The 12,827-nt window shown below is 33.7% G+C and overlaps 3 protein-coding genes across 7 annotated transcripts; 2 read left to right on the forward strand and 1 right to left on the reverse strand.

Moving 5' to 3' along the window:
* Positions 1-1,144: 1,144 nt before the first annotated feature.
* Positions 1,145-2,830, reverse strand: LOC146723851 (dynein light chain roadblock-type 2-like). Its single transcript, XM_085480986.1, has 4 exons — positions 2,409-2,830; positions 2,025-2,180; positions 1,575-1,909; positions 1,145-1,501 (listed from the first exon to the last, which is right to left on the reverse strand). The coding sequence occupies exons 3-4, from the start codon at positions 1,630-1,632 to the stop codon at positions 1,290-1,292; spliced, it is 270 nt and encodes an 89-aa protein (XP_085337112.1). The 5' UTR covers positions 1,633-1,909; positions 2,025-2,180; positions 2,409-2,830; the 3' UTR covers positions 1,145-1,289.
* A 171-nt stretch (positions 2,831-3,001) lies between these two features.
* Positions 3,002-7,590, forward strand: LOC114941333 (uncharacterized). 5 transcript variants are annotated; one of them, XM_085480981.1, is made up of 9 exons: positions 3,002-3,085; positions 3,233-3,455; positions 3,528-4,734; positions 5,708-5,832; positions 5,951-6,010; positions 6,375-6,619; positions 6,756-6,917; positions 7,002-7,101; positions 7,219-7,590. In XM_085480981.1, exons 3-8 carry the CDS (start codon positions 3,764-3,766, stop codon positions 7,083-7,085), a joined length of 1,647 nt encoding a protein of 548 aa, XP_085337107.1. In that variant the 5' UTR covers positions 3,002-3,085; positions 3,233-3,455; positions 3,528-3,763; the 3' UTR covers positions 7,086-7,101; positions 7,219-7,590. The 5 variants fall into 5 exon arrangements, with proteins under 5 accessions (XP_085337107.1, XP_085337111.1, XP_029172122.2 ...); XM_085480985.1 differs by having other exon boundaries at positions 3,540-5,661; positions 5,740-5,832; XM_029316289.2 differs by having other exon boundaries at positions 3,540-4,734.
* A 952-nt stretch (positions 7,591-8,542) lies between these two features.
* On the forward strand, positions 8,543-11,307 carry LOC146723852 (uncharacterized). Its single transcript, XM_085480987.1, is given in 2 exon segments — positions 8,543-10,288; positions 10,290-11,307. Coding segments are annotated over 2 exon segments (1,785 nt in total). The 5' UTR covers positions 8,543-8,548; the 3' UTR covers positions 10,335-11,307.
* The last annotated feature ends 1,520 nt before the right edge of the window (positions 11,308-12,827 follow it).

Raw genomic sequence — 12,827 nt, forward strand, 5'->3', positions numbered from 1 at the left:
ATGGAATTAAAAATCTCTTGTAGAGATTATTCCAATTTTATATCTTGGCCGTGTCCAAGTAAAAATTTGGTGCCTTGTGCACAGGTATTTAATTCTAACGAAAAAATTTAGTTTCGTTTAGAATAACGCACTGTCATCCGCGATTTGGCTCTTATTGCCTATCTTATATATGTTAAATTTATATTTATATATTACAGAGCCTAGTTAAACTCTTAATTTATACACGCTGGCTTAAAGGCGTTTATTTACCAACATTAATATATATAACAGAGAAAAGTATAGAATCGAAAGGATCTGAATAGCTCAGTTGGAAGAGCAGTCGCCCGGCAAGCGAAAGATCTCGGGTTCGATTCCCGATTCTGCGACTTTCGGATCTATATTTTTCTCTCGCACTTTATTTCTTTAGGGGGAATAGGGGATACATGGAATTAAAAATCTCTTGTAGAGATTATTCCAATTTTATATCTTGGCCGTGTCCAAGTAAAAATTTGGTGCCTTGTGCACAGGTATTTAATTCTAACGAAAAAATTTAGTTTCGTTTAGAATAACGCACTGTCATCCGCGATTTGGCTCTTATTGCCTATCTTATATATGTTAAATTTATATTTAAATAAATAAATATATATTTATGATATACAATAAATAAATATATATTTATATTTATATATATATATATATATATATATATAAAATGTTGGATTTTTATTATATATATATAATTTCAAAAAATCTTTTTTATATGCTATTGAATTTTAATACATACAATTTTGATTATATGTATTTTAATTGATTATATTTATAAGTATTTTTATATTGTCTTAAAAAGACTGCATAGAATTATTTGTGCGACATTCTTATATGTATGTATAATTAATAGGGACCAACTACACATTTTTTTTTCCACTGAATAAAAACAATCTCAATATTAAAATTAAATTATAAAAAAGATACTGTGATATTTTATTGATGAGAAATGTACATTTATAATTGTATTAAATACAAAAATAAACATGCCATGAATTACTATATATACATATTTTCATAATTATCAAACTTAAAAATATAATATTGTTACCAAAGAAGAAAGCACTATTTAAAAACTCTAAAAGTTCATAATTTGTTAAATTAGTAATTAAATACTGCATTTTGTATAATTTTTAAGCTTTATTCTTTTATTTTTCTTTATTTAATTGAATAGATATTAACATCCACAATGTAGCATACAGATTAAATTAACAACCAAAGAAATAAATCTTAACTTTGAAATATATTTTTGTTTCTTTTAAATATCAATCAACTGGATTTTGTACTACTATTAATATGAATTCTTTATCTGGTGCCATCATAATTTTATGTTTTTTGCTACGTATGCGCAAGAAAGTTAAATCATTTGTTGGATTCAAGTCACGTACGACAGAACGAGCTTTATCTGACAATTGACTTATCAAACCTGCGTATTGAACTGTTGTCGTATTATCTAATGTTGACTTTATAGGAATACCTAAAACAGATATAATTTTATAAATTTTTGTTTACAACTACAAGTAAATCATGTCAATGATCTCATGTAATACCTTCTGCATTCACCACTATTGTTCCAACTACCCTTTTATGAGACTGAATTTGTTTCATAGTTTCTTCAACCTCTTATAAATTATTTCATCGAAATTTATTAATAAAATTTTTATTTTAAATATTCCAATAACGGAAGCAAATCATATGGAATAAATGCGTTCTTTAATTGTAGGCTGCATATGTGGTGGATGACTGTAAGTCCGACAAAATTCCAATATTCCATGGGAATCTATCAAAATCTATATTGTCATACTTAGCCAATGTATTACGCAATATATTATGGTATATACAGGCCAGATGCTTGCAATGACACTGAGCAATAAGATCCTTGCCACTACAATCACAATGATAAAAATGATTAAATAAATTTAAAAAATATATTATTTTGATACAAAGTGTGTGATGAATAATATTTAATTTTGTATATTAATTATTGGATATATATGTACCTGCAATAAGAAAATGCCAGAAAAATTGTAAAATAGTTCCTATAGCACTGATATTAGATTTATCTTGTTAAGCTAATCAAATGCTGCGATGATAACTAGCCATTGCCCAACCCATGCTCACAAGTGAGCTGATAATGCTACCTGCTTGATGTACAACTGAAAAAAATATAGAAGCTAATTAAGAAAATTATTAAAAATATATGCACACTCATACATAGGCATTTATAATTTATATAATTGAAATATTATTGAAATAATAGCAAAATATCTGATTTTGTATCACAGACTGTAAACTTGCACATAAATTATTATGACAATAAATTTGCAAATAATAACATTAAAATTGAATGTAAAAATTGAAATTGAAAATTGAAAATATCTAACCCCGCACGCTGTCAATATAGCGGAGGGCAACTATCGCCGTCTGTTGTAAAACGTGCGAGATGGACATTTCCAATACATGCATCTATTCATGTGTTGTGTACGTGTGATATATGTGTGCGCATGTGTTGTATACGTGTGAATACGTGTAGCACGATACTACTATGTTTGCGTGGTCGATGATGATAATAATAATGATGATGACGGGGACGTTTCTTAAAAGAAATTTTTCATATTTCGACTTTGCAATTATATATCTCTGCTTACAAATCACGTAGAGCAGAAATAAAGACACTTTTATAATATAATTCAAACTCAATCTATCGATTAAGTCTAGTATAAACTCGATTGCTTCAGCCGTTATTGAGAATTCGAAATATTATAAAGACTCAAATGTCCGACTCGCGTTAAGATACACGGTGTCTCGGCTACGCCCTTAACTGGTGGCGAGACACTACCGTGTCTCTTGATACAATATGTTGCATAGTTACATGCCTTTCAAAATAGGCGCGTAAGCATGACATCGCGTTTAGGACAGGAAAGCAAGTTGGTATGGCGGAGGTGACAATGTGCGATATATATATACACGCGTATCGGCGGATTCAGTCTCTTCCTCTCCGGCATAGCGTAAGGAACACACACACGGCTGAGTTATACGAAGGACAGGAAATAAACCGATTGTAAATATAGTGAATACGTGGCAGATTAATTATTGAACCCCTTTCCCAAGCGGAGACACAACAATATATATAAAATATATATAATGGGAATCTCTTATGAAGGTTAAATAAGTTAATTCTTTTCTTAAAATATATATTTTTTCACAGCATGTCTGGTAACAAAATAAAATATTCGTCGTACTCAAAACGTCATCGTAGATATTTAGTTGCTACTGAAACACAGGATGATTTGGACAGATTCCGATATGTAAATGATGATGATGATGATGATATTCAATTTTGTGAAGATCTTGAAGGAGTTACGGCTATTCGCATCATTCTTCTACCGATAACTTGCAAGCTGCTAGCTCATCATCTTCTCAATCCAATAGTAATTGATGAAATTATAAATAAATTTGATAATAAAAAGTACATAATCAGTTTTGTCATGATAATTAATTAGATTTTTTTTCAGGTGATAATCCTCCATCTAAATCTGATCTGGCTAATAATGAATCTGATGATAATGTGAACTCTGATAGCGATACGGAAAATTGTAGTTCAGATGATGACCCATTATCTGATGACGAAGATTATGGATGTGACTAGTTCGATGAAGACAACATCAATGCTGCAGGTAACAGATATGAATGTCACGACTCACTGGTAAGTAACGATGGGATACAGAGTTCTGAATTCATGTCAGATTTAAAGTGGTGGGCAATAAAATACAGAATTTGTTTGAATGCAATTAGTGACCTCTTACAAATTTTAAAAAAACATATTCCAATATTATCATTTTTGCCTAAAGATGCCAGAACTTTTTTAAGAACACCGCGTGAAAATAATATAATTAAATTAGCAGGCGGATTATATTGGCATTGCGGTTTACGTAATTTTATTGAAAAATTAATAATTGACTATGATAAATTAGCACTCCCATCCAATATCGATTTAATTTTAAACATAGACGGTTTACCTTTAGCTAAGTCCTCTAAAGTTTTGTTTTGGCCTATTTTAGTATCCGATATTAAGTTAAAGAATGTTTACATGGTAGGTTGCTATTATGGAAATAGCAAACCAACCAGTGCAAATGATTTCGTGAAAGAATTGATTCATGAATTAATTAATATAAATAATAAATTGCCTATACAAGTTTCACTTTATGCAATTGTTTGTGATGCTCCAGCAAAATCGTTTTTATTGTCCACCAAAGGTCATATCGGATATGGCAGTTGTTCAAAATGTTACATTCAAGGCACGCATAAAAATAGTAAAGTTTGTTTTGTTGAAAATGTTCCAAGTCATCTTCAAACTGATACAGATTTTCTTGAGCAAACGGATGTAGATTATCATAAGGGGGAAACAATATTAACAATAGTTCCTAATTTAGGTTTAGTGACAAATGTACCGTTAGATTATATGCATCTTATTTGCTTGGGAGTCGTTAAAAAATTATTGATTTTATGGATAAAAGGATCTCTTTCGATACGTTTAAATTCTACTCAAATACAAAAAATTTCAAAATTATTAATAAAAATTAGAGAACGAACTCCTATAGAATTTGTAAGAAAACCAAGAAGTCTTAACAATGTTATGTATTGGAAAGCTACAGAGTTCCGCCAATTTTTATTGTATACAGGACCCGTAGTGCTAAATGAATTTATACGGTAAGACATCTATATCAATTTTTTAACTTTACATGTAGCTATATCAATTCTTATTAATCCAAAATTAATTGAAAACCAAAATAATATTTTATACGCTGAAAAACTTTTGACACATTTTGTAAAGTCATTTCAAATTATATACGGAGATCAATTCGTAACCCACAACATACATAATTTATTGCATCTTAGTAGAGATGTTCAGAAATTCGGAGCATTAGATAAATTTAACGCTTTTTGGTTTGAAAATTATTTGCAAATGTTAAAAAATATTTTAAGAAAATCAGACAGGCCTTTGCAACAAGTTGCGCGACGTTTTGGGGAAATGTATGCATGCGAATATCAATTCCATTCAAAATTAGATAATCAATCAAATACTATTTTGAAAAACAAACATTGTGCAGGCCCTCTGCCGAATAACTTAATTATGCAAAATAATCTTAATCAGTACAAAATTCTTAAAACCCATTTATATTATATAAATTGTAAAGAGGACAAAAATAATTGTTGTGTATTAAAAGATGGATCTATTATTTGTGTTGTAAATATTATTCAATCACAAAATCTAGAGATATTTATTATCGGATTAAAATGGGCGCACGTACACTTTCCATTTACGTATTATACAAGATACGAGAGGTCAGTAGACCGATTCTCTAACGTTTAACAATAATTATCATCGTTATCGTTACATCGTCGCGCATGTATTTCGACATATGAAAATATATATGCGCAACGACATATATAACGATAGCGAAATCGTTGTTAAAAGTTAGACAATCGCCTTAAAGTGCCTCTTCCAATATATATATATATATATATATATATATATATATATATATATTTTGTGTATGAAGAACGAAGAACATTCACACACGTGCGTGTATATTGCTGCGTATTATATTATTTGGTCTAAAGTATTCATTGAAGGTACGTACAATATTTTAACATATTTAATTAATGAAACTGATGATAGAGTTGGAAACATTATTTCATCCAAAATAAAAGAACATAAAAATGTTTCACAAAAAGAATCCACAGTATTATTGAATAAGCTTGCAGTAGAACAAAATATAGAATGTACCAATTCTACTACAAACAGTAAGTTTATATAATTATTTGTATCTATACATTTAAAGAATAATATTTATAATGCATATATATATGTATGTATGTTGTATATGTAACTTTATACAGTTTTGTTTCTGTATAATTTCAGAAAAGGAACAACTCCCGTTAAGACCTTTTAAAAACAAAGATGCAGATTATAATACCAATAGTAAGTTTTCATTTATCACTTAGGTCCGATTGCACCAACGTTATTTAAATATACATGTGTCTTTATTTATTTAGAAAGAAAGATAAAGATAGATACATATTCAAGTCTCGCTTAAAGCAAAAATAACGTTGGTGCAATCGGCGGGTTTTATACGTTATACGTAGTATATTATATTCATAGAAAATTGTTTGACAAGTCTTTCTCTCTAATGACTTTTCTCTACCTCGAGTATTATTTCGACGTCGCCAGCGTCTCGCGTTTGCCAATACAAAAATATTCAACTTTAAAATAGTTAACTTTCTATTTGCATTCTTACTTAGCCCCATCTCTGATAATGTAATATTTATAATATTTAACATTTCAGAAGGATTATCAAAAGTTTTTAGAAAGCTAAATAAGTTACTCCAGGAGGTCTATATAATGAAAGAAGACATCGCAGAAATAAAAGAAAACGTTGTACCTAATAGATTCAAGAATGATAACCGCAGCGAAGGTTTACACATTGTTAACAGGAAAGTCATTGATGGAAAAAAAATCTTTATTGAAACGTTGGATGATCTGGATATACTGGAGAGTGATTTAGAAGATACTGAATATTTCCAAAAAGTTGTAAGAGCAGTTTATATAATCTATTTCCATAGATATATTAATCCATATATTAATCCACATATATACATTTTAATTATTATTATTACTATTACTATTAAATTTATTACAAATATTTTCAGAAATAACTTTATTTCAGGGTACAGCTCTTTGTCAAATTGGTGGAGACAACGTAAAAAGTATTACACGAAATGTCCTGTTTGAAATCCGGTCAAACAAAATTGCGGCAGGCTTCAGTTGGGCGAGAGTCAGAGGGAAAAAGGGTTTCAAAGATTTAAATATAACCAAACTAGAGTTCGAGGTAAATTTTACACATTTATATACTCATTTTAAAAATTAATTTTTAATTGTATATAATGTGATATATATTGTATATTTTTTGTAGTTGTGGTGCAGAGCCAGCAAATCAATACGTCGGAAACGGAAATTGACAATTTTATTGGGAAGTGGCTGGTCCAAGCCCCGTTAAGATGCAAGAGAGAAATGTATGTATATAATTTATATTTGTATAGTTAATTATTATGATATTAAATAAATATATAATATATGTATGTACAATATATTTTTCAAAAATATGCAATATTTTTAATTTTGTGTTTCAGAGCGAAGATCAACAAACCAGTGAATTCAAAAGACAACAGTGACGATAAAAATTCTGATCTTTAGCATTCTGATGAAATCTTATTCATCAATGATTTGATATCGTATTCAGAGTTAAATAGAAATAGTTATAGTTAAAAAAAAGAGAGAGTTTATTTTTTGTTATAATCTAATAAGATTATATATACTTACGTTTTGTCGACATTTACGTTTTTTGATGTTTATTTTCTATATTTGTCAGTGCAATATAAAATTAGTTTCTTAAAAATTTTTAATAACTTTGTGTAACAATTTTACGTACAAAATGTACATTCTAAAAAAAATTCCATATGTACATTTTATATATATTATTCAAATACACATATTCAAATGTACATTTTACATTATAAAATTTCTTATACCTAATTTCTACCTTCTATTAATTATATTTCTTTATCTAAACGAAAAGGATTTTAAGTTTCAATTATATAATATATATCCGACCGTTACGAAAAAATATATAATATTCAATTATTGACGAAAAACTGTACAAAACTATTGAAAACCGAAGTTTTTAAATTATATATAGTGTAGGCATTTTTGTATAAAGACGTTAACCGACGATGAGATTAGCTGATTTACGTGTTTTGTTTGTCGACCTCGTGCCGGGTACTTATTTATTTGTAATATTTATTATTGAAAGCGTTCTGAGCGATCCTTTGTTTGTCGAGAAAACCGAAAACACAGTTCTGCGCGATGAACAAAGGTAATTCTGATTGGTCCGATGTTTCGGGTAGGGAAGGTTTTAACACCGGGTATAAATATGCCGACTTTTTGGGAATCGGGACAGATCATTGTTGAGAACATCATCTTCGGAGCGTTTTATCGAGACACAAGCACGCATTCTCTCACGATCCGGCAGACAATCCTTCATATCGAGGCGGCGGAAGGAAGATAGAGTAGAACCGGGACTTGGACAGCGAAGACGTTTCCGACTCGCAATAAACATATATATATATATCTTCCGAACCTGACTTCTTTTCCTGAGTCAACTAAATTCATCCGGCCTTCTCCTGCACTCCTACATTTCCATAATCAATAATTAATTGATATATTCGATATTAGATAAAAGATACGCCTACAGTTAATCAGAAGTGGGATCGAGGCGTTGCACCCGGTTTCGCGAATTCGGCCTGGGAGAGGCGATTCGGGAGTTCGCGATACGCGTCGAGTGTGGGACGCGCGGGTTGAGACGATCAACGCATAGTGATCTTTGGGTTGCGCGAGTGTCGGGGACATCGCGGAGTGCCCGAGGAACCGATCGAGCAAATCTGAGGGACGGTGGCGGAGTCGATGCAGCCGAGTGATTTCACCATCGCTGAGATGAAGGAGGCTCTTCGCGAGAAAGGACTGACCTTGGGAGGGTCGAAAGCCGAGCTCATCCAGCGCCTGAATGCCAACGATTCAGGCGTATGGGCGAGATTGAGCGAGCAACGGAGGCAGGAGAGATATTCGGATGGCATCCCGGCTTCAGGAGGGGTGCGTGCACCCAGGGAACAGGGTGACGCCATGGAGATGGAGACCGTGGACGATACGCCGAGACGAGGGGACCGAGTGAGGATGACGACGCCGGAACGGAGAGAGCATGACGACGCGACGCAGGCAGAACTCTTATTACTGCGTCGAAAGCGAGAAATTTTGGAGAGAGAGCGACAGTTGCTCCAAAGAGAAATAAAGATGATGAGGAGTGCAGCCTCGACACCGACGATAACGAACGACAGCGTCATTTCTGCGTTCGGCGGTGTGAGAGGAATCAAGGAGCTGCTGCCTGAGTTTGACGCGACGGACAGCACCTTTTGGAGATGGAGGCAGCAGTTGGAGCTGCTGAGACGCACGTATCAGCTGGACGAGAATTCGACGAGAGTGTTGATTAGCTCTCGGTTGAAAGGCCGTGCGTTGACCTGGTTTTACTCAAAGGCCGAGTATGTGACGCTGGACCTGGAGGACCTTCTGCGAGAGATGGAGTCGATGTTCGACCTGCGGCCAGGAAAGCTGACACTGAGGAGAGAATTCGAGGCTCGTGTGTGGAAAGGAGACGAGCAGTTTTGCGATTATTACCACGAAAAGGTGATTCTCGCAAATCGCGTACCAATCGCGGAAGACGAACTCCTCGATTACATCATCGAAGGAGTGACGGATCCTCGGCTGCAGAGTCAGGCGCGCCTGATGAACTTCCAATCTGGAAGAGAGCTATTGAAGGCGTTCGAGAAGGTGGTTCGAGGGAATCCAAAGAGACCAGACGTCCGGCCAGGGAGAGACGGAGCGAGGACGACCAGCGGAGGAAGAGCGGAGACATCGACACGGGGAGACTCGACGAGGTGCTACAGGTGTCGCGAAGCAGGACATACTGCGGATCAGTGCGTGCGACCACAGGCAAAGCGAGTGTGTTATGTGTGCGAATCTCCGAATCATTTCGCCAGAGAATGCCCAAAGCGAAATCGGTCCGCGGCGTCGGAAACGCCGAACAGCGTTGCGCAAACTACGTCGATGAACGTCGTGCAACCGGTTGCATTATTAAAGCCATATACAATCACTGTAAAAATTATAACTGAAAACGAGAATAAAGGTTTTGACAATTACGTGGTGGACGCAATCATAGATTCGGGTTCTCCGATCAGTTTAGTTAAAAGCGATATAATTCAGGGCGATTCACGTCTGCTCGAGAACGAGAGCATCGATCAATTTTGCGGAATCAACGGCTCGCGGTTAAATATTGACGGTATCGCTCACGCCGATTTGGAGGTAAAAGGCGTGCGCTTGAAAATGAAATTTTATACGGTGCCTCCTAATACGATGGCGTATAGCGTTTTGCTCGGTAGGGATTTCCTGAATTGTCCGTCGCTGCGTGTAACATTAGGGCGAGATTTTGAAATTACAAACGCGGAAGAAGCGCGCGTTAGTCAAATGATGCATATTGAATGCGACGACAATGTGGTATGGTCGAGCGAAAAAGTGAAAATTAATCCGGCGGTTGATGAAGATACCACCGAAAAGATCTGCGAGGTCTACGAATCTCATGGTTTGAGTAGTCTTCGAGCGGAGAAGTGCGTGCCGGATCTCGAGAGGGTTATCGCATTAAAACACGAACGACCGAGCGATGAGAATATAGAGTCTGCGTTGAATGATCCGGTGCCATGTAACATCAGGGACGTACATAGGTTCGTCGGACTCGCGAGTCATTTTCATCGATCTATGCCGAGATTTTTATTGGTGGCAAAATCATTGTACGTTTTTATTCGAAAAAACTCTGTTTTCAAGTTTGGGCGTCACCTGTTTGTCGTCATCAACGTGTTCGCTAAATTTATCCGGCTCTACCCGCGTAAGTCAACAGCATCGGAGGAATCGGTAGAGTATCTCTTTAAATATTTCTGCGCGTATGGTAAATCGAGACATTCAATTTCGAACAGAGGAACTTGTGTCAAATCTGACATATTTGAGAGATATTTGGGATCCGGTGCTATAGAGCACGTATCAATTGCTGTGGGCACGCCGAGGGCAAACGGACAGGTGGAAAATATGATAGAATGATAATTCCGATGGTGAAAAAATTGAGCAGCGAGGTGATGCGAGCGATCTATTAAGGTGAGCGATTATCCGTAGTGCGACCTCGACGCGAGATAAACCTCAGACAAATATTGACGAAGCGCAAAAGAAAAAAACGAGATGTGATATAATTTGCGACGGATCAAATGCACCCGTATATTCGAGCATGATTATATATTATTTGGTAAAGGAATTTTATTTATTGCGTATTGTAATTTTGGTAATAACGTTGACCGGGACGGTCAAAAAGTCAGGATGGCCGAGCTGTAGGCATTTTTGTATAAAGACGTTAACCGACGATGAGATTAGCTGATTTACGTGTTTTGTTTGTCGACCTCGTGCCGGGTACTTATTTATTTGTAATATTTATTATTGAAAGCGTTCTGAGCGATCCTTTGTTTGTCGAGAAAACCGAAAACACAGTTCTGCGCGATGAACAAAGGTAATTCTGATTGGTCCGATGTTTCGGGTAGGGAAGGTTTTAACACCGGGTATAAATATGCCGACTTTTTGGGAAATCGAAAAGACAATAGAGAACCGAACAGAACAGATCATATCTCTCTTCCTGAAACATCGAACGACGGCGAAAACGGCAAGATACACTCTGAAGAATTGTCGACGTGAAGACGTGTAATATTCAAATTCACATTTCCCATATACATACTATTATTTAACGTGGAATAAATTAACCTTTGGCTATCCTTAAAACCCCGATACCCAATCGAAAGGGTGAGAGCACTTCTATTTCTCTCTCTCACCCCATCAGACGCCTATCAGCCGTGAAATAACAAAGCGAGCCGAACGCGAATTTTTTCGGGCCGTTAGAAAGCAAAAAATTAATTTTTTCACTATGGTTTATATAAATTGTGCACGCGCACGAATTTCTTAATATAGGGATAAGAAAATTTTAGAAAAAAATCTCAATTATTCCTATTTCCCCGATTAACGATTTTGGGCCCCGATACATTTTTTTTTACCCATCTCGTTAAAGGTTTTCAGAGAAGACCATAGAAATTAAAATCTCGAATTAAGATTTATTTTTAAAGTAGTTTTAGCAAGTGCTAAGAAAAATTTTCGTGCCTTGTACACTTTCAGATATTAGACGAAATTTAAAAAAATTTTGGCTAAAGTTTTATATTTTAAAATTTTTATATTTCAAAAATAATGCACCCCGTATATACGCGCCAATAAAACTACATAAAAATTTTTTAAAAATTTCCCTTATATAAACTATGTATATACATCATTTATTAAATATTCGTATTGTAAAAAGTCGGGATTTTATTTAAGCTGAGAATTTTACCTGTAAAGTTTTGAAAATAAAAATGTAAATATCTCTTTTTCCCCTTTCTCTTTTTTAGAGAAAATTTCAAATCACAGCACTGGCGTTTTAAAACGTAAAATAATACCTGAATAATTATTGGTTTAAAAATTTTAAAAAAATAATTGATTATTTAAAAAAAATTTTTTAATTAACTAAATAATACATAATATAAATACATGGAATATAGTAAATTAAAATAACTAAAAATTTGTAAAATATATATTTTAATTAAGCTTATAGAAAACAATATAAATAAATAAATAGTTAATAATAATAAATTAAATAATAAAAAATTTATTAATTTTTTATTATCTGAATATGAAAACACATAATTCGAAAACACATGCTTAGTGATAAGACAGCAAATGTACTCCGATTTGGGCACAGAACCCCATATAATGTCATTAAAATGTAAAACCCCTTTTGTTTCCGTTTTTTTAAACTTCTAGTAGAACACTCATCTTGTATTTTTTTTTCAAAAATCAATTTTTAATTTTACAAATAAAGTTTTTTTCAGTATCGAGCGATTTTAAACAATATATATCCTCTAATCACTTTGTAATAGTTTACATCCCGTAATACCGCGTGAAGTTAAAACTAAAAATAAAATTGTCAGAATATTTTTAAACTAATTATATTTAATACATTATTTCAGTACACGTATTTTTTCAATATATTGCATATAATTTTTTTTAGATTTTTGAA

The sequence above is a fragment of the Nylanderia fulva genome, unplaced genomic scaffold (genome assembly GCF_048542155.1).
Source record: "Nylanderia fulva isolate GAGA-0341 unplaced genomic scaffold, ASM4854215v1 Scaffold164, whole genome shotgun sequence".
NCBI lineage: Eukaryota > Metazoa > Arthropoda > Insecta > Hymenoptera > Formicidae > Nylanderia > Nylanderia fulva.

Bases quoted from the DNA above. Each gene is read 5' to 3' on its own strand.
- LOC146723851 (XM_085480986.1), bottom strand. From the start codon at position 1,632: ATGAAACAAATTCAGTCTCATAAAAGGGTAGTTGGAACAATAGTGGTG. The intron at 1,502-1,574 runs GTATTACATGAG...TATCTGTTTTAG, and splicing joins AATAGTGGTGAATGCAGAAG to GTATTCCTATAAAGTCAACA.
- LOC114941333 (XM_085480981.1), top strand. From the start codon at position 3,764: ATGTCAGATTTAAAGTGGTGGGCAATAAAATACAGAATTTGTTTGAAT. The intron at 5,833-5,950 runs GTAAGTTTATAT...GTATAATTTCAG, and splicing joins TACCAATTCTACTACAAACA to AAAAGGAACAACTCCCGTTA. The intron at 6,620-6,755 runs GTAAGAGCAGTT...ACTTTATTTCAG, and splicing joins CTGAATATTTCCAAAAAGTT to GGTACAGCTCTTTGTCAAAT.